The sequence below is a fragment of the Triplophysa rosa genome, linkage group LG11 (assembly GCF_024868665.1).
Source record: "Triplophysa rosa linkage group LG11, Trosa_1v2, whole genome shotgun sequence".
NCBI lineage: Eukaryota > Metazoa > Chordata > Actinopteri > Cypriniformes > Nemacheilidae > Triplophysa > Triplophysa rosa.
This window is the reverse complement of record NC_079900.1, coordinates 465,232-485,562: the sequence shown is the minus strand read 5'-3', so window position 1 is coordinate 485,562 and position 20,331 is coordinate 465,232. Positions and strand designations below refer to the sequence as shown.

Sequence of the window (20,331 nt, the reverse complement as noted above, 5' to 3'; positions counted from 1 at the left end):
TGTCGATGAATTGTTCAGGCTGTACTTTGTTTTGAGGGTGTGCAGATGATTCAACACTCCCTACACTTGAATCAGCGAATGAATACGAGTGAATTACGTGAGCAGCGGCTGAGCGCCATCTTGTGCTGAGACGCGGGATTTTTTCGAGCGCGTGAGTCGAAGAAGATGTACTTTAGACATACATGATCGAGTTCGTACTACAATCATGCAAGAAATTGTTTGATCTGTTGAAAAATGCAAATGCGTTAAAGGTGGAAGATATTTTGTCAATGGTGGTCATGGGCACCCCTGGTCACCCTTTGCTCCTGTCCTTGAGTAAACAGTGATAATAGATGCAAAATTATGCGTTTACATGTAGAATAACGGTTTACACGAGTGTTTCTTCAGCATAACAAAAGGTCACGCGACACACACGACCCAGAAAACACACAACAAGCTAACGATGGCTTCACAAATAAAAGTTAAACTAGTGAAATAAGAACTACATATAATATGTTTTTTAATATAAATAAAAGAAACAAAAAAAATGTTTCGTGGAGAATGTCACATTATTAATACTTTCATTATTAATCATTTGCTGCAGGTCGGTAAACGCTCGGCAAAATGCAAGACATTTTTTCCTAAAATTGTCCTACAGAATTAAAGATGAATTTGCAGCTGAGTCACGTGATGTACTGGGCTGAGCCATCTCTTCACTCCAGTCCAGAGAGTGGCAGTAATGCACCTCAAGCCGGTTTACTGATCCTCATTAAACAGCAGCAGAAGAAGAAGACGACACCGCGTGCGTGAGCAGACGCGTGTGATCACTTCAGCGTTCAGCGGTATGTGTGTTCTATTGACTGCCTGATTTAACAGATTGATGTTTTATATGCGCAGACTTAAGATGTATATTTCAGAGCTTTGGTGGAGGGATATGTTGCGTAGTGATTAACCTAAATTTCCATTTTGAGATTTCAGAAGAGTTTGTAGCGCGAGATATATATCGTATCAGGATTGGCTTGTTTATGACAAACGCTTTAAAAAAAAAAACTAAACTTACGAAATGTATTCATTGATTCAAACAGCTAAAGCACATAATAAAATGCTTCAGTTGCAGTTATTTGCATTAATATAAATTGTGATATATCTACAAGCCCAATATTGGGGACTAACCAATGTTGTGTGTGTGTGTGTGTGTGTGTGTGTGTGTGTGTGTGTGTGTGTGTGTGTGTGTGTGTGTGTGTGTGATCTTTGTTCATTGCGGTTATTGATAACTTGTATATTTTATCATTACAGGCTCAATTTGAATTTCATTCATCCCCACAGTGAAGGTAAACCCCCTGCTTTTTGGGTATAAACATTATAGTTGATTATTATGGAGAGAGGTTGAGAACGTCAGCATTATGGGATGGATTAAGTGTGCACACCGCTAGAACCCTGCGTTGTGTGTTGTACAGTGTTGGGCGTAGGACGTGTGCTACATTACTGCAGGGTTTAAATGAACTCTTCTCTCTGAACTCGTGAGAGGAGAGACACTTTACATCCTGCTACAGTTGTATTATTCATCTACAGTGTTAGATTAAAGTCACCATGAAACGGAAGGTGCGATTTACTTGTTTTCCGCATCGCGGCGTCTGAAATTGGTTGGGTGGGGCTGTGTTTTGCCCTTCCTTTTTTGGTTGTTTTGTTGTAAGTTGGGCCTGGAGGGGAGGGCTAAAAATGCCTGGCCATTGGATAGTGAGTATAGTCCTACCTCTTTTTTGTTGCTTGCCACATGTTGAAAAGTTGTTGAGAAGGGAAGACGAGCTTAATGTTTTTGATTAAAGATTACAAGTGTAAATGTATAAAAAATAATGGTGTGCACAGATAAATCATTTATAATAATCACTCTGAAAAAATGTAACATTTTCCTATTTGATTTCATGGTGACTTTAAGAATGGTTATATGTGAGATTCATGTAGGTGTGTGTTTCATTCATTTCTTTCTCTACATGCAGGGCGGTGGAGTGCAGATGGAGAGGGCGTTAAATGGTTTGATGTAAATGTTGACCTGCAAACAAATGGACGCCTGTGAAAGTCAAAGACGCACGTTCTCACTTCACTGAAACTGCAGAAGATTGAAGAGATAAATTACAGAGCAGATTTTGAGTTCGTCTTACCCACTTATTTCAAACCATTTGTGTTTACTATATGTATTAGTTGTTTGATAAAATAAAGTTGTTCTACAATTTCTGTGTTATTTTGATTTTTTTTCCTCAGAGTTATGTAAGGGAGCAGTTTTATCTAAATGTTTTTAAATCAACATTTATTCACTTCAAAACTTAACTCTGCGAAACCCTTTTTAAAAAAAAATTTATTCAACAAGTGTGTAAAGTGTTTAGCTGAAGTATAAAACACAATCTCTACATTTACATGTTAAGTAGTTTATTTGGTGTTTTAATTATTTCCATAAAATGAACAGACTTTTTTAAGGGGTACTATAGAACTGAACCAAGATTTAAGCTACTAACAACATAAAACCTCATTTTAAGGATTTTGGTTGTTTCATTAGTTCATCTTGGTCTTTTACTGGTTATAATACAAGAAGCATTTGAGACTGTAAAACCTGTTTTTTTACAGTTTGCAGACATTTTGTAGTGTTACAAACAGCTGTTAATAAAGATCCAACCTTCTGCTGATGATCTTGATTTGTTTCTCTCAGTGTTAATAGAGCTGTTGAAAAACCTCATTGTTCCAGGATGAGAGTTCTCTTTTCACCTCATTCATTATGATAATATCTTAAACTCTCATGTAAATTGACACAGAATCGATGTGTGAATAGGCTGCGACAAAATGCAGGATTTGACATTCACTTTAAAATCTAAAAAATGTAAATTTGAGACGAAATTCAGCTACATGACAAGTTGGTCAACAATTAAATGTAGAGTTTTTTTATTTGCTTTGCAACAGTCTTAATGAAAACAGAGTTCACTTCGATGAACACCAGTCACATTTTTTGGAAGTGCATAACCACTTTGCGATCAAATAGATGGGATCCTTGACTATAATAATAATAACATACAGTCTATCTCTATACAGTGAGAGTTGTGCATCTTGAGACACAACAATGGCACCAGTTTATTTTAAGATAGGTCAGAGAATATGTTTTCAGTTAAGACTGCTCTAACATGCCTTGTCTGGGAAACCGCCCCAAAATGTCGCTTTCTATTTGAACTGGAGTCATGAATGATGTAAAGCACCTCCTGTGACTTTAAGAAACATGACGTCACACTCTTCATGCTTCAGTGTCGTGAGGACGCGCTTCTGTGTGCACGTGCAGAAAGTTCGTCAGAGTTGTGATTTTCATACACAAGTGAGTGATGTTAGTTGAATAATTCACTTTAAGTGTTTTAGTGTTTATATGTTGATGTTTAAATGTGTCGTTTTATATTTTCACTCGTGTTTGCTCTATTGTTAGCTGTAGCATCTTTAGCTAACGGGACGGTCACGGTTCAAGTAATAAAATGCACACAGGATGAAATTTGGCTAACCGTTAATTTTCTATTAAATAATTGCATTTATGGTGATTAATTGTCTGTTTAAGGCTTTGACAATTATAACGATTAATTACAAATAATTTATTCAATAAATAAAATACAGATACATTAAGAAATGTGAATATTATGTTAATAACATAGTGAAATTGAATGATCGTGTTCCTCGATAATTAAACCGTGACCTTGGTATGTACAATGCTTTAAAATTGACACATGAATGAAATAATTAACTTTTAACTCATGAAAGATCAAAGATGATTTGCTTAGTTTCATTGTTTTTTTTTTTTTTACATATCTTTAGTCATGTCTAAAAGTACTAATGTGAAAAATTTGATATGCACAGCGCTTGCTAGTACTTTGATTAGAACTGTGACCCTGCATTTGAAAACCCAGATAAAGTTGTTGTTTTCACTGTTTTCTAAAAATAATTCAACATAGTTGTTTGGTTTTGGTTCCCCACACGAATAAATGAAACCTATTGTATGCAAGGCCATGGAGAGAAGGGGGCCGAGTCCGACATTATTTGTCTGTTAGGTTATAAACAGACCCTAGACACACCTGCTTGCAGATACCTTGTCATACCTTATTTGGTCATAAGATGAAACCTAAACATATTTCGCTTGCAGCTGCTCTTGTGTTCTTTTTCTGTACCTAATATAAAGGGCTGCCTGTGTGGAAACAAACGAGTGAGAAAGCAAATACACCCCTGTTGGTCTCTTACTCCCAGAGCTCTGCTGAGACTATTCTCTCACAACGTCCAACCCATTTATGAATTTGGTCTGATTATTTGAGGAACATAGAGTTCGAAAGGAACCGTGATCCAAACACAGAAAGAAACCTTTAACAAGAGTGTAAAGCACATTCTGTGAAAATATAACCTTGATATCTTTAATATTGTCTGAAAATCTCAAAGATTGAAATGATAGTGAAATTAATAGGTGAAATCAAACTTTGATGCTCGTTACCTCATAATTAGATTTTTCGACTTTAGCCTGGTTTTCACAGGCAGGGTCACAAATGTCTGATTTCATGTTCATTATTACTATATATCTGTATACTACAGTAAATACCTAAATGTTACAATGCAAAATTGGAAAGGTGCTATATCAACGTGACTGTTAAAGTAAATAGACTTTATCTGTGTTCTTCTTGACTCTTGGTCTTATCTTACAAAATGAGCCCTTAAGGGGCCTTGTCAATGTCCATTAGTGTGGGGAACTAAATAATCTAACAGTGACATTTGCCACTTAATTGGTATGTTTTGCACAGATGTAAAACTGGTAGAGTTTTATCCATATTCATTTTGTTTGTTTCAGATATGATGGAAGTGAATAAGGAGAGTCAAGCTGAAGTGAATGATACTGATGGGAAACATCAGAATGTGAAAACAATACAGAAATCTAAAGAGAAACCATTTGCATGTCATCAATGTGAAAAGAGTTTCACATGTAAAAGTGTCCTCAACGCACACATGAAAATTCACACCGGAGAGAAACCTCACGAATGCCAACAGTGTGGAAAGAGTTTTACAAGGAAAGGTGACCATAAGAAACACATGATAACTCACACCGGAGAGAAACCATTTACATGCCAACAGTGTGGGAAGAGTTTCAGACAGGGCCATCACCTTGAGAGTCACATGAGGATTCACACCGGAGAGAAACCATTTTCATGTCATCAGTGTGGAAAGAGTTTTACAGATAAAACTGGCCTCAACACACACGTGAGAATTCACACTGGAGAGAAACCATTCACGTGCCATCAGTGTGGAAAGAGTTTTACCAGCGCTAGTAATCTTAAGAGACACATAAAATTTTTTCACACCGGAGAGAAACCTCACGCATGCCAACAGTGTGGGAATAGTTTTACAAATACATGTGACCTTAAGAGACACATGAGAATTCACACCGGAGAGAAACCGTTTACATGCCAACAGTGTGGAAACAGTTTCAGACATGTGAGTCACCTCAAGAGACACATGAGAATTCACACTGGAGAGAAACCGTTCATGTGTCAAGAGTGTGGAAAGAGTTATACATGTAAAGTTGCCTTTGAGATTCACATGCGAATTCACACCGGAGAGAAACCATTTACGTGTCATGAGTGTGGAAGGTGTTTCACAGGTAAAGCTGTCCATAACATACATATGAGACTTCACACGGGAGAGAAACCATTCACGTGCCTTCAGTGCGGAAAGAGTTTTGCAAACCCAAGTAACCTTAAGACACACATGAGAATTCACACAGGACATAAACCTCACGCATGCCTTCAGTGCGGAAAGACTTTTAGAACCTCAAGTGACCTTAAGAGACACATGAGACTTCACACTGGAGAGAAACCGTTCCCGTGTCATCAGTGTGAAAAGTGTTTTTCAGATAGAGAGAATCTTAAGAAGCATTTGCGAACTCACACTGGAGAGAAACCATTTAAATGTCAACAGTGTGAAAAGAGTTTCAGATGTAAAAGTGGCCTCAACACACACAAGAGAATTCACACCGGAGAGAAACCTCACGCATGCCAACAGTGTGGAAAGAGTTTCAGAAGCTCAGGTGACCTTAAGACACACATGAGAATTCACACAGGAGAAAAACCATTTACGTGCCTTCAGTGTGGAACGAGTTTTAGATATAAGCGCAGCTTCAAAATACACCTGTGCTCAAACTTTCAAGAGGAGACACTTTATTGATCAGTTCTGTTGAAAGTTCATTTCAGCATCACATCTCAAGACTCACCTGAGTAAACATGAAGTTTGTGCTTTGGTGAAACATCTCCCCTTTGGTGAAAATCACCGTTTAAATGTGGTTTATAATTCTGTGCAGCGTTTTCAATATGCTGTAAAACAAGCCCAGTGCAAATTCTTCAGTCAACATCATTGCCCAACATTTTCTCAATGAAACTGAAGTTTACTATAAAAACTCTGGCCGTTTCTCAATTCCAAGAACGCGAAGAACGGACTTGTATTCTCGTGGAGACCGATCTCGTGAGACCGCTTCGGAAGAATGAACTTGAATGGACACGCCGCAATGACTTCTGGGACTTCACGCGGGTTCCGTATGCGTGCAAAGCTGCATTAGATCCATCCTTGGTATCGAGAACACATCTGGGTACATTCATGCGTTATCTGTTCTTGAGTATTGGAACTGGACTTCGACAGTTATTGATGACGTAGAGCGAGAACACAAGGACAAAAGACCGCTGAAGAACGGATATTGAGAAACGGCCTCTGTGTCTGTCTAAGTCACAAACTACAGAGTGACTGGGTGGAGGTGAGGACTAATTTTCACATTCATGGACAACACAAATATTTTTTCAAGAGACTTCTTCTTTCTTTCAAAGTAAAACCACTACAAACACTTCAAAATAAAAAGAAAGCAATTGACTTCAGGTTTGGTCCAAGACCAAAACAATAAACAAATTATTGGTGGCAACAATATTGCTTTGCGAGTGATATTTTTGCAAGGATTGACAATGGAGACAATATGTTATGTAAATGTTATGCAGGATTGTGACAGTCTGTTACGACCAGCTTGTTATTAAGCCGCAACATAAAAGAGGGATCAGACACAGAAAAACTCTATACAAATTAGTTTATTTAATTAAAGTAATAAAGCAACAAATCAGTAATAATGATAAACATAAGTCTAGGGTTAAATAAGAAATCAGGAAAAGACCTTACATGTTCAAGGAAGAGCCACTCCTGAGAAAACCTCTCAGAGAGTGCGTTCTCCAGTTAACAGATAACACACTTAAATATGATACCAATTAACAATTAATATGTGAAAGACCAATCAGGAACTGCCACATTCTGCCCAATAGGATAGAGAAGAAAAACTCAGGGTCATAACACAGTCCCAGTGTTTTGTGTGGAAGCACATGGCCATTGTTAAATTGTTATGGTGGCCATGTGCAGTCCTGTGTCCTGACCCCGCCCCCTCGTTTAGCTTCCCACCTGTAATTATCCCCTCCAACTGCCTAGTGTTATTATCCCATGTTAGTTCCCCTATTTAATGCCCCTGTGTTTGCTGTCCTGTGCGGTTTCGTTTGGTTTGCTTTGCCTAGTTAACCATACTTACCTTGTGTCCTAGGTTTTTGAATCCCCAGTCAAGTCTTGTTCCTGTAAAGTGTTTAGTTTAGTTATCCTGTCTCTCTTGTTTTTTGCCAACCCCCCTGGGGGAAGTCTTTGTCTAAAGTTCTTTATGTTATGTCTTGCCCCATCGTGGGTCTGTATTAAAGCTTGAGTTTTGCACCCGCCGCCTGCTTTTGGGTTCTCCTTCTTGGCCGTCCCTGACAACAATATTGCAAGAGTTTGAAAGTTCCCAAGATGCATTGCAGCATGTTTACATTTACAATGAGTGATTTAGCAGACGCTTTTATCCAAAGCATCTTACAGACGAGGGAAACAATGGAAGCAATTGGGACAACATAAGGACAACAAAAAGCATAAGTGCAATAAACGAAAATTGGTCTCACAAAGCCTATCACAGTATACAGAGCTAAGGGTGTTTTTTTTTTGTTTTTTTTTTGAAAGAGTAGAAGAGAGATAGAAGTCAGAACTGATCGGTCAGGTGTTGACGTAAGAGATGTGTTTTCAGACGGTTCTTAAAGATGGCCACAGAATCTGCTGATCTTGTAGCAGCGGGCAGATCATTCCACAAATGTGGAACCGATCCAGAGAAGGTACGTGAGAGAGATCTTTTACCTTTTTGGGATGGCACCACAAGATGTCGTTCGTTTGCAGAGCGAAGGGATCTGGCGGGTATATAAGTATGCATATATGTTCAGTTCTGTGTTTCTTATTTGTTTTTCTTTTAAAGATTAGAGTTTTAGTTCTTGCTGGCTTAATATATGCTTTAATGTTGTTACTGTTATGAATGATGGTTTTTGATTATTACCATGTTGAGCTTTGTGTGTTCAAAGTTGAGGTGTAAGTGCATGACACAACGGCACAACCGGTATAAATGTACTCAACACAAACTGTTACAGTTATTTGATTAAAATGTTGGTCTGTCTGAGGGAGAAAACATGCATAATTGTAGTAAAAGACAAATAAATAAGTTAATTTTTAAATAACCAATCTATTTTCTCTGTTTATGTTCAGCCAACAAAAAATATTTTGTTCTGTTGTTCATTGGGTAAACTTGACTTTTACAGTGTGTCACTATGCCCATTTTCTAAAAAAAACTGTTTACAAACAAATTGTGACATTTGACGTATCTACAGTATATGGATTTTCTAAAAATAAACAGAAAAAGATTGTGTTGACATTTTAGAAATTTAATCGACAAATTCCATCAGCTATATTGCTAAACATTTGGAAGAGCTAAACCTTGTTCCGCAAAACAACCTGTGGATGGAAACATGGCTATTGACTACATTAATTTGTTTACAGTTATTAATGCTAATAAACATCTCATGAAGAAATGAACTCCCCAGAATACCCTCATTCTGTTCAACAAATGTTCAACATCCAGGAAAGCTAGAATATTGTTTCGTTTCAAAATTATCGAATGTAAATGTTTAAATGAACTCTTGTCTCTGAACTGATAAGAGGACAAGTGCTTTAGTTGTATTATTCATCTACAGTGTTAGATTACAGCTGGTTATATGTGAGATTCATGTAGGTGTGTGTTTCATTCATTTCTTTCTCTACATGCAGGGCGGTGGAGTGCAGATGGAGAGAGCGTTAAATGGTTTGATGTAAATGTTGACCTGCAAACAAATGGACGCCTGTGAAAGTCAAAGACGCACGTTCTCACTTCACTGAAACTGCAGAAGATTGAAGAGATAATTCACAGCAGAGATTTTGAGTTTGTCTAACCCAATTTAGTGATAAAATAAAGTTTTTCTAGAAATATCTGTGAATTTATTTTGAGTTATTGAATTATTTATTCTGAAACATTTCTTTCAGTTATTGAACAAAAGTTAAATGTAGAGAACAGTTTTTATGAAAATGTTATTAATAAAATTTGACGGTTATTCACTTCTATATCTGCAATAATTTCTTCTATTTTAATTTGATTCATTCAACAAGTGTTCATAGTCTTGTTATATAATAAATGAGCTGAGGGATAAAAACACGTTTTCATTTTTAAGTTTGAACTCTATAATATAAACAATAAACAATTTTCCTTTTTTCAAATTAAACCTCTATAATCAATGTTCTTGTGTAAATAAGACATCCTGTTATGTAGTTTAGTTGGTGTTGTACTAGTTCAATACAATAAATAGAACTATATATATAATTGTTGATGGGTTGACAAAGAACCAAACCCAGATTTAGATGCTAACAATTTACACCAAATTAAAACTAATTCTAAGTATCATTTAGTTTCATTCAACAATTAATTTTGACTTTTCATTCTCTGTCTCCTGTAGCTCAGTGGAAAAATACAAGAAGCCTTTGGGAAAGTAAAACGTGTTTTTTTTTACTTTTCCGGGACATTTTTGTGTTAACGGAGCTTTCAGCCTCCTGCTGATGATCTTGATTTGTTTCTCACATCAGTGTTAATAGAGCTGTTGAGAAACCTCATTGTTCCAGGATGAGAGTTCTCTTTTCACCTCATTCATTATGGTAATATCTTAAGCTCTCATGTAAATTGACACACAGAATAAATGTTTGTGTTTGAATAGACTGTGACAAAATGCAGGATTTGATATTCATTTCAAAATATAAATAAATATGTATTTTTAAAAAACGGTTTCAGCTATAAGTTAGTTGACCCTCCAAATGTTAAAAAGGCTTTTGATTTGTTTAGTCATGAATGATGTAAAGCGCCTTCTGTGACTTTAAGAAACATGACGTCACACTCTTCATGCTTCAGTGTCGTGAGGACGCGCTTCTGTGTGCACGTGCAGAAAGTTCGTCAGAGTTGTGATTTTCATACACAAGTGAGTGATGTTAGTTGAATAATTCACTTTAAGTGTTTTAGTGTTTATATGTTGATGTTTAAATGTGTCGTTTTATATTTTCACTCGTGTTTGCTCTATTGTTAGCTGTAGCATCTTTAGCTAACGGGACGATGATAAAACCGGTTAAAGTAATAAAATGATGCTCACACAGTGATTCTTGAGTAGAATAATTCGGTTAATGTGTAATAATGTGTCATATTAAACTCAGATGTGTAATATTAAACTGGGATACAATTGTTTAATGTAGAACTGAGTTCTTATGCTTATTCTCACAGTATATAATGATGATTAGCATTAAACTCGTGTGACAGAAATCCATCAGTGTGAGGTTATTTCTCTGATTGTGTCAGTAATATAAAGTTATTTCATGTCTTCTGTCTATGTAGTAAATAACATCAGTCATAGTAAAGAACTAGTGTAATGTAAGATGACATGACTAAAATAACTGCCATGTTTATATCAGTCAATGCTTTTATACATGAACTGTGTTATTTGTGTCTTTATTAATTTCACATGAATTCTGCTTTTGTTCAGAATCACAACGACTTGAGTGTCATCACGATCTGGTCTATTAAAGATTCCTTCAGTTCTGAACGGAGGCTTTGTGAGCGCTCACTATCCACCAGAGCTTCACAGTCTAGTTTACACCAAAGAAATAAACAGGTGAATATTGATCTGAACAATAAAAGCCTGAAACACATGACTCCAGTATGAATGTTTTACTGACAATTCACCCGTTCACACCCGACAGTGATTGACACCTTCAGTAAAGCTCCTCCTACAGCAATCCACCAATAAATGTGAGAGACAAACAAGCAGAACATCACTTCAGGAGTTCTTCATACTGTTGTTGGAGGAAGAGAAGCTTGAGAACACGAGAGATCCAGAACTATACAGAATGGAAAATGAAGATACTGAGGAACAAAGAGGTTGGTGTCTGTTTTTAATCCTTATTATTGACAGCTGAGGAATAATACAGCTTTCATTTAATGAATTACTGGCTGTAGTTCAATCATAAAAACAGAAGATTAGCATTGAGGAAACACAGGGAGGAGTGCACTGAAATACATGATATGGTAATAACTTTATATATCCAAAACCTGAAAAAGATTCCTTGAGAATTAAACTTTGGAAATGTTTCCACTTAATTTGTTTGTTTTGGTCAATTGTAAAACATTTGGAAATTAATAATTACTTAATTTAATTACTTATGTGTAATTAATTACACATAATCAGGACATATAAAGCGATCTAGCATAAGATTCCGGTTGGATTCAATATTGATGGCACAGCATTGCTTTTTAATCTCAGTCTCTCTGCAAATCCAGCATCGACATGTGCCTTGTGTACAAAGGAATCCATGGTGAAATGAAGCGAACAAGCACTCATTGTTTTACCCACGTGAGCTGGAAAGTCTTTAAAAATAAACTTCAACCACGCATTCCTAAGATCAGAATCCGAAGGAAGCGACCGTGTTCTTCCACAACCAGGCGCTGCACAATATGTGATTCTTGCGTAAAATCGGTTAATGTGTAATGTTAAACTTGGATGCAGTTGTTTATTGTCGAATTAAGTTCTTTATGCTTATTCTTAAGTTTTATCAAAAGTCTGATTTTTGTATCTAACACATCTGTTAGGAGCTATTCAAAGTTTCAACAACATTGTTGCTTGTGGTATTGTAACTGGACTGCATGAAACTCCCGTTATAATAAATGAGTCTGACTGGTCGTATCTGCTGCAACAAAACTCTTCTATGCCGGTGACTCATGTCTGATTGGTCGCTACGTTCATGCGCTGTGTATTATTGGTTGTGATGCTTAGCGCTGCGAACACAAACAAATTCTTGATGCACCGTGATCGGATGTGAACGTAATGTTGTAACGAACACGTTTCGTTCATCTTCACATTTAATTTGGCTCGTCCATTAATTGCATAAAGCGGGACGAGTTATCTCTTATTTCTCATCTTGGGAAATGCAAGGTGTGACGTGTGAGCGTGTCTCACGGTGAGTGATTGAGACTTGAGAGCCCTGATATAGGCTAATGGTTAGCATTAAACTCAGGTGACAAAAATTCATCAGTTTGAGGTTATTTCTATGGTTATGTCAGTATGATCGAGTTACTTCATGTCTTTTATTTTCATTAAAGAGCTGCTCGGATGCTATTTTCTTTTTTAACCCCTTTTAGTGTGTAACGTTGCTGTTTGGGCATAAAAAAGATCTGCAAAGTCATAAAGCTCAAAATCAACTCTAAAGGGAGATATTCTCCTTAACAGAAATCACTTTCCAGAAACGCCTGAGCTCTGGAATATCAGTTACTTCCGTGACATGTCACACATTTGAATAATGCCCGCCCACTGGCTGATTAGATCCGCCCTCAAATTAACGTGCAGCAGGGCTCCACTGGAATCCAATGCAAGCGGAATCAAATACAATCTCACCAGCTCACTCACTCAACTCAACTCAACTTTATTTATATAGTGCTTTTTACAATTTTCATTGTTACAAAGCAGCTGTACATAAGACATATTGACTATGAGCAAAACAATTAAAGTTGTACCTGTAAAAACAAGAAAAAGTTGAACACAGAAGACAGACACACCCACATACAAAACACTCCACACACACAATATGCACACGTACTAACACACATAAACATAGACACACACACACGGACGCGCACACACACACACACACGTACACAGACAAGTACGTGCACACACACACACGCTCAGTGAGAGCACACATTTAGGATAAAGGAGAGAGAAGCACATGTCAAATATAACAGACTACAAATTCCTATATGCAATATTAATTAAGTAAAACTTTAAGATTCTAAAGCAGCCCCCCCGGTCAGGCAAATAGTGCAAAAACAGTATGCAAACGGTGGCGAGGAACCCAAAACTCTACTCGAGAAAAAAAACCTCAGGAGAACCCAGGCCCAACCAGGGGATTCCAGTTCCCCTCTGGCAAAAGCTGCTGCCTCTGCACAAGCTCCAGAGAACTTGCACAACAAGGCTAAATAAAATAAATAAACTTAATAATAAAATAAATTATAGTTTAAGATTATCATTAATAATCTAATAGCATTTGAAATTTTGTGGTGAAGACATGTCAAGAGACCGCGTCCTTCTTTATCCAGCTCTATCATCTCAGCTCTTGTCAGGTCCCCACTTCCCATTCTCCGCTCTACCATCAGGTCAGGCCATGAACTGCATCCTGCTCGCTGTGGTAACCTTGGAACAATGAGACAAGACTGGCTGAGAGTAGAGTACTGTTCTGTACTCTTTGATGCAACAAGTACATCAGTTGTGTTTTTGGTTCCGGTTGATCTAACTAATGCAGCCTAAACCCTCTGAAGATTTATATTATGGAAGAGTAGTGTATGCAAGATTAAAAAGATGCGTCTTTAGTCTAGATTTAAACTGACAGAGTGTGTCTGCCTCCCGGACAGTGCAGGGAAGACTATTCCAAAGTTTAGGCGCTAGATAGGAAAAGGATCTACCACCTGCACTTGATTTTGAAATTCTAGGTATTACCAACTGACAGGACGCCTGAGAGCGTAATGCACGTGAAGGACTGTAATACAAAAGGAGTTCATTCAAGTACTGAGGAGCTAAACCATGTAAGGCTTTATAGGTAATAAGCAAGATTTTAAAGTTAACGCGATGCTTTATAGGTAACCAGTGCAAGGTTGACAGAACCGGGCTAATATGTTCATACTTTTTTGTACGTGTAAGAACTCGAGCTGCCGCGTTTTGGACCAATTGGAGTTTTTGTAATAAGCCTGCAGGGCAACCACCTAACAGTGCATTACAGTAATCTAGTCTTGATGTCATGAATGCATGAATTAACTTCTCTGCATCTGACATTGACAGCATATGACGTAGTTTAGATATATTCTTAAGATGGAAAAACACAATTTTACAGGTGTTGGCGACGTGGCTCTCAAATGACAGATTACTATCGAATAGAACGCCAAGATTCTTTGCTGACGACTCAACATATAAACTCATGGAAACATACATTACAATATTTTATAATCATTATCGTACCAGATGGAGCGCTTCTCACGCGGTAGTGTATGTACTGTAAACAAAATCGAAATTGGACACATTTATTATTATTACAGCCGACTGATGCAGGCGACAGCACAGTGAGCAGCAAGAAAGAAAAGTTTTATTTACTTTTATTTTGAATTATGGCAGGTATAAAATCAAGTATTCATTCGTTCGTGTGGGAGTGCATTTAGTGCTTATGTCAGCATGGCTGTGATTAGGGGGAGTCATGAGGCCTCAGACCGAGTCCACTGCTGATCCTCCCTTTCGAAGCATTACGGTGCCTGGCACAATGACAAAGATGTCGTCACGTTTTCACTTCTTTGCCAAGGAGGAAACATTTAGTTTGTCCGTTTAGGGCTACCACAGAAACATACAATAGCTCATTCTAAGGTAATAAACATTCAGCGTCGTTATGTTATGTTATGTTATCTTTATACATCTCTGAAAAATTCTGTCATCATTTACACATTTACATTTATTCATCTGGCTTGTGAGACGCTTTAGATAAGGAAAGCATTTAAACATTTTGTAAACATGCTACACAGTACCGTTAGTTTACAAGGCCATGCTACTAGGAGGATTAAAGCTGGAGTAAGCAAAGAAGACAATGAACAATAAGAATATTTTTTTAGATAGTTATTGGTTAGTCAAGTAAATGGGGAACAGGTTTGTTTTGAGTTGTTTTTTGAAAGTTGTGAAGGATGATGCAGTTCAGATGGCGGCTGGTAGTTCATTCCACCACAGGGGAACGCAACAAGTAAAGGGTTTTTGCAAGCGATTTGGTGCCTCGCTGTGATGGAACAACCAGGCGTTGCTCATTTTCAGACCAAAGATGACGGGAGGGGGTGTAGACCTGGAGCAGTGAGTTTAGGTAAAGGGGTGAATTTGCAGTTGCAGGGTTCTGAAGGCCAGTGTCAGCGATATAAACTTGATGCGGGCAGCATTTCTTATGCGCTTTAACAACATGGGCCCAGATGTTCATTTGTATGTTTTGTTTGAGTTTTAACTATTCAATTTGTTTATTTCAGAAATGATGGAAGTGAATGATGCAGATGGGAAACATCAGAATGTGAAAAATACAAGTCCGTATGTTTCAAGAGAAGGAACTCTGAGAGCAGGAGATAAAAAGCGTGGAAAGAGATCCTCAGAAGTTGGACAGATGAGAACTCACAGAGGAGAAAAAACATTTGCATGTCATCAGTGTAAAAAGAGTTTTCCAGGTGAAGCACAACTTGAGAGACACATAAAAAATCACACTGCAGAGAAACCCTTCACATGTCAACAGTGTGGGAGGGGTTTCACAAGTGAAAGTGCCCTTCAGATACACATGAGAAATCACATTGCAGAGAAACCATTCACATGCCAACAGTGTGGGAGGGGTTTCACAAGTAAATGTGCCCTTCAGATACACGTGAGAACTCACACTGGAGAAAAACCATTCACGTGCCAACAGTGTGGAAAGAGTTTTACAATTATGAGTAACCTCAAGAGACACATGACAATTCACACGGGAGAGAAACCATTCCCGTGCCAACAGTGTGGAAAGAGTTTTTCAGGCACTGGTCACCTTAAGCTACACATGAGAGTTCACACTGGAGAGAAACCCTTCACATGCCTTCTGTGTGGAAAGAGTTTCAGATGTGCAGCTGACCTTAAGGCACACATGAGAGTTCACACCAGAGAGAAACCCTTCAAGTGTGATCAATGTGAAAAGTTTTTTGCAACGAAATATAACCTAAGAAACCACATGAGTATCCACGCTGGAGGTAAACCATTTTCATGTCATCAGTGTGAGAAGAAGTTTAGATATGAAAGTACACTCAAGACTCACATGAGGATTCACACTGGAGTGAAACTATACACGTGTGATCAGTGTGGAAAGAGTTTCACAGTTGCAGCACAACTTAAGATACATGTGAGAGTTCACACTGGAGAGAAACCCTTCATGTGTCATCAGTGTGAAAAGAGATTTTCAAGTATGGGCAGCCTGAAGGATCATTTGGGAACTCACACTGGAGAGAAACCGTTTGCATGTCATCTGTGTGGAAAGAGCTTTAGAACTGGCAGTCAACTTCAAGAACACATGAGAGTTCACACTGGAGAGAAACCGTTCACGTGTCAGCAGTGTGAAAAGTGTTTTTCAAGTACCAGTGGCCTTAAGATACACATGAGAAGTCACACTGGAGAGAAACCCTTCATGTGTCATCACTGTGAGAAGTGTTTCTCAAGTACCAGTGGCCTTAAGATACACATGAGAATTCACACTGGAGAGAAACCCTACTCATGTGATCAGTGTGGAAAGAGTTTCACAAGTAAAGGAAGCCTTCACAGACACATGAGAACTCACACTGGAGAGAAACTTTACCCATGTGATCAGTGTGAAAAGTATTTCAGATCTGGCTATCAGCTTCAGAGACACGTGAGAGTTCACACTGGAGGGAAACCAGGTGATCAGTAGGCTGACCACCACCCAACAAACCAAATGTGGTCTAAAACTGTGCTATAAAAGAATGAAAACATATATTTTTTTCTACCTTTCAGCTCGTCATTTGTCATTTGGTCCATTCCGACTACAATTAAAGATGAAAAATCGAAGTTTTTTTTTACTTTTGTCAACAATATGTTAGCCTTCAGGACATCGATACATTTTTATATGTTCCAAAGCGCTAAGAAAATTCGCGTTTAGAAGATAAAAGCATTCAAAACTGGCAGTCATCAAAGTTCTTGTTCAATCAAATGCTCTTTAGAATCCTAAGAGTTTGTCGCACATTTATTGGTTTTGTCCCAATACCCAGACTTGCAGTCTTTGCACTTGACTACTTTCATGACGGATTTCCTATATTTGACCCGAGTGCTCAAGTGGGCGTGAAGAGCACAAATAAGCATGCAGTATTTCAAAACCACTGGGACACGCTTAGCAAGTGCAAACATTTAATGTGTAAAATGTGCAAATGTTTTTTACTAGGAATTATATGTGATATCTAATTACTGTGAGGGAAATAATTATTTGATCCCCTGCTGATTTTGTAAGTTTGCCTGCTTACAAAGTAAAGAAGGGTCTATAATTGTATGGTAGGTTTATTTTAACTGATAGAGACAAAATATTAGTATTTGATCCCCGAGCAACAAGCAAGAATTCTGGCTCCACAGATTGGTCATGTGCCTATATGGACCACAGATTAGTCCTGTCGCTTTAAGAAAGTTCTCCTAAATCAGCTTGTTATGTATATAAAAGATGCCTGCCAACAGAATCTGTATCTTCCAGTTCAACCTCTCCAACACCATGGTCCAGACCAAATAGGTTTTAAAGGATGTCAGCGACAAGATTGTAGACCTGCACAAACCTTGAATAGGATACAGACAGAAGCTTGGTGAGAAGGAGACAACTGTTGGTGTGATTATTTGGAAAGAAGCTTGTTCATGATTTCAAGACAGTTGGGACCACAGTTAGCAAGCAAAACATTGGTAACACGCTATGCCACAATAGATTGAAATCCTGAAGCACCCGCAAGGTCCTCCTGCACAAGAAGGCCCACCTGGCTCATCTGAAGTTTGGTAATGAACATCAAAAGGATTCAGAAAGGTTTGGAGAAAGTGCTGTGAGACCAAAATGGACTCCTGTGTTTGGAGGGAGAGAAATGCTGACCATGAGCCCAAGAACACCATCCCTACAGTGTTGAAAACATTATGCTTTAGGGCTTTTTCTCTGCTACAGGTACAGGATGACTTCACCGCATTGAGGGGCTGAGGGACAGGCCAGTGTACCATAAAATCTTGGACGAGAACCTCCTCCCCTTAACTAGATCACTGAAGATGGGTCGTGGATGTTCCTTTAACAGGACAAAGACCCAAAACATATTGCCAAGACAAGCAAAGAGTGGCTTAAGGAGAAGCACATTAAAGTCAGTCTCTAGACCCTAGTGTATCCGAATGTATCCGGACATGTGTATCCGAATGTATCCAGACACATGTGCCGGACACATGTGCAAACCTGGTGACCAACTATCAGAAATGTCTGACCTCTGTGCTTGCCAACAAGGGTTTCTCCAGCAAGTACAAAGTTATGTTTTCTCGGGGATCAAATACTTATTTCACTGACTGAAATGCAAATCAATTTATAACCTTTATATAACATTTTCCCTGTTTTTTTATATTCTGTGTCTATCAGTTAAAATAAACCTACCATAAAAATTATAGACCCTTCATTTCTTTGTAAGCAGGCAAACTTACAAAATCAGCAGGGGATCAAATAATTATTTCCCTGACTGTACAGTATATAGTCAAGTCAGATTTACTTTTACAGCGCTTTATTTGTATTGCATCAAAGCACCTGCCAAAAAAAAAGAAAAACGCATGTTAACCAAACATAGAATAAAGATATCACCTTAATTGCACTGGAGAGCTTTCCGAAACGTCTCACGAAACTCAGGCAAAAAGTTGACAATTTATATCCAGAACGGGATGCATGATGGGATACACTTAGACCTGAATACCGCTCTGAAGCGGACGATTTTCCTTATTAGATATGTATATTTGACTTCCTGGATCGATGCGGACTTTATCCACAAGTGATTTCAAAGTCTCACAAGAGTAATTCAAGATCACAGAGCAGTCGCAGTTCTGCAATGTCATAAGCTGTCTGCACAGCCTGCGCATGCTGCAAGAAGTCGAACATGTGCTTATACGGGGTTGGAGCGCCTTCTAGTAGCATACCGCTGGCTGACAGTACAGTAAATTCATGTGAGAGATTAATTTTGAGTGCCAGTAAAACGATTCACTTTGTAACCGTGAATCGTCACTGGTCTCATGGTTCGATTACAATCATCATGTCTTGAATTCGATATCAAAACTTTCATTACCAAAAATGACTTTATCTGAGCGTCACAGGCAGAGTCACAGATAATACACTGAACTTTATCCCAAATAGAATGGAAAATGTAGAGTAGAGTAGATTTTTTTATTGTCATTGTTTTGAACAACGAAAGACCATTTAGCAGCTCACAAGGTTTGGCATAAAACAAAAGCTGGTTCGATTATCTGGTTATATGTGAGATTAATGAAGACGTGTTTCATTCATTTCTTTCTCTACATGCAGGGTGGTGGTGTGCAGATGGAGAGAGCGTTAAATGGTTTGATGTAAACAAATGGACGACTGTGAAAGTCAAAGACGCACGTTCTCACTTCACTGCAACTATTGAAGAGATTATTCACAGCAGAGATTTTGAGTTTGTTTTACCCAATTGATTGATAAAATAAAGTTTTTCTAGAATTTCTAAGTGGTTGTGTTATTTATTCTGAAATAGTTCTTTCAATTATTGAACAGAAGTCAAATGGAGTCGATCATCTGTGGAGAATGAGTTATGGGAATGTTATAGAATTACGTCAGAGAACAGTTTTTATGAAAATGTTTTTAATAGAATTTGACAGTTATTAACTTCAATTTCTGCAATAATTTCTACAAATAGTATTTTATTTTATATATTCAAAAATAGTTCAAAGTCTTTAGTTATCTAGTAAATGAGCTAAGGGATAAAAATACATCCTTGCATTTATATATAAATAATTGTAGATGGGTTGACAAAGAATCAAACCAATTTGATTTAGATAACAACCAAATTAAAATTAATTCTAAGTATCATTTAATTCAACAGTTAATTCTGACTTTTCATTCTTGCCGCCTGTAGCTCATTGGGAATAATTGAGGGAGCATTTGGGACAGTAAGACCTGTTTTGTTTACGTTTTCGGGACATTTTTGTGTTAACAGAGCTTTCAGCCTCCTGCTGATGATCTTGATTTGTTTCTCACATCAGTGTTAATAGAGCTGTTGAGAAACCTCATTGTTCCAGG

The 20,331-nt window shown here is 37.8% G+C and overlaps 2 protein-coding genes across 5 annotated transcripts; both read left to right on the top strand.

Annotated features, from left to right (window-relative positions):
• The first annotated feature begins 714 nt into the window (after positions 1-714).
• On the top strand, positions 715-9,437 carry LOC130561123 (gastrula zinc finger protein XlCGF26.1-like). 3 transcript variants are annotated; one of them, XR_008963786.1, is made up of 3 exons: positions 715-821; positions 1,276-1,310; positions 9,172-9,437. XR_008963786.1 is itself a non-coding variant. In XM_057345269.1 (3 exons), the coding sequence occupies exon 2, from the start codon at positions 4,834-4,836 to the stop codon at positions 6,199-6,201; it is 1,368 nt and encodes a 455-aa protein (XP_057201252.1). In that variant the 5' UTR covers positions 3,257-3,331; positions 4,832-4,833; the 3' UTR covers positions 6,202-8,192; positions 9,172-9,434. The 3 variants fall into 3 exon arrangements, 1 of the variants encoding a protein (XP_057201252.1); XR_008963785.1 differs by lacking the exon at positions 9,172-9,437 and adding an exon at positions 1,977-2,650 and having other exon boundaries at positions 739-821; XM_057345269.1 differs by lacking the exons at positions 715-821; positions 1,276-1,310 and adding exons at positions 3,257-3,331; positions 4,832-8,192 and having other exon boundaries at positions 9,172-9,434.
• Positions 9,438-10,293: 856 nt separating this feature from the next.
• Positions 10,294-19,759, top strand: LOC130561114 (gastrula zinc finger protein XlCGF57.1-like). Of its 2 annotated transcripts, XM_057345253.1 has the most exons (5): positions 10,294-10,403; positions 10,959-11,087; positions 11,176-11,353; positions 15,512-16,930; positions 19,579-19,759. In XM_057345253.1, the coding sequence occupies exons 3-5, from the start codon at positions 11,323-11,325 to the stop codon at positions 19,725-19,727; spliced, it is 1,599 nt and encodes a 532-aa protein (XP_057201236.1). In that variant the 5' UTR covers positions 10,294-10,403; positions 10,959-11,087; positions 11,176-11,322; the 3' UTR covers positions 19,728-19,759. The 2 variants fall into 2 exon arrangements, with proteins under 2 accessions (XP_057201236.1, XP_057201237.1); XM_057345254.1 differs by lacking the exons at positions 10,294-10,403; positions 10,959-11,087; positions 11,176-11,353 and adding an exon at positions 12,680-14,873.
• Positions 19,760-20,331: the final 572 nt, after the last annotated feature.

Bases quoted from the DNA above. Each gene is read 5' to 3' on its own strand.
- LOC130561123 (XM_057345269.1), top strand. From the start codon at position 4,834: ATGATGGAAGTGAATAAGGAGAGTCAAGCTGAAGTGAATGATACTGAT.
- LOC130561114 (XM_057345253.1), top strand. From the start codon at position 11,323: ATGGAAAATGAAGATACTGAGGAACAAAGAG. The intron at 11,354-15,511 runs GTTGGTGTCTGT...TGTTTATTTCAG, and splicing joins AGATACTGAGGAACAAAGAG to AAATGATGGAAGTGAATGAT. The intron at 16,931-19,578 runs GTGATCAGTAGG...CTCTACATGCAG, and splicing joins TCACACTGGAGGGAAACCAG to GGTGGTGGTGTGCAGATGGA.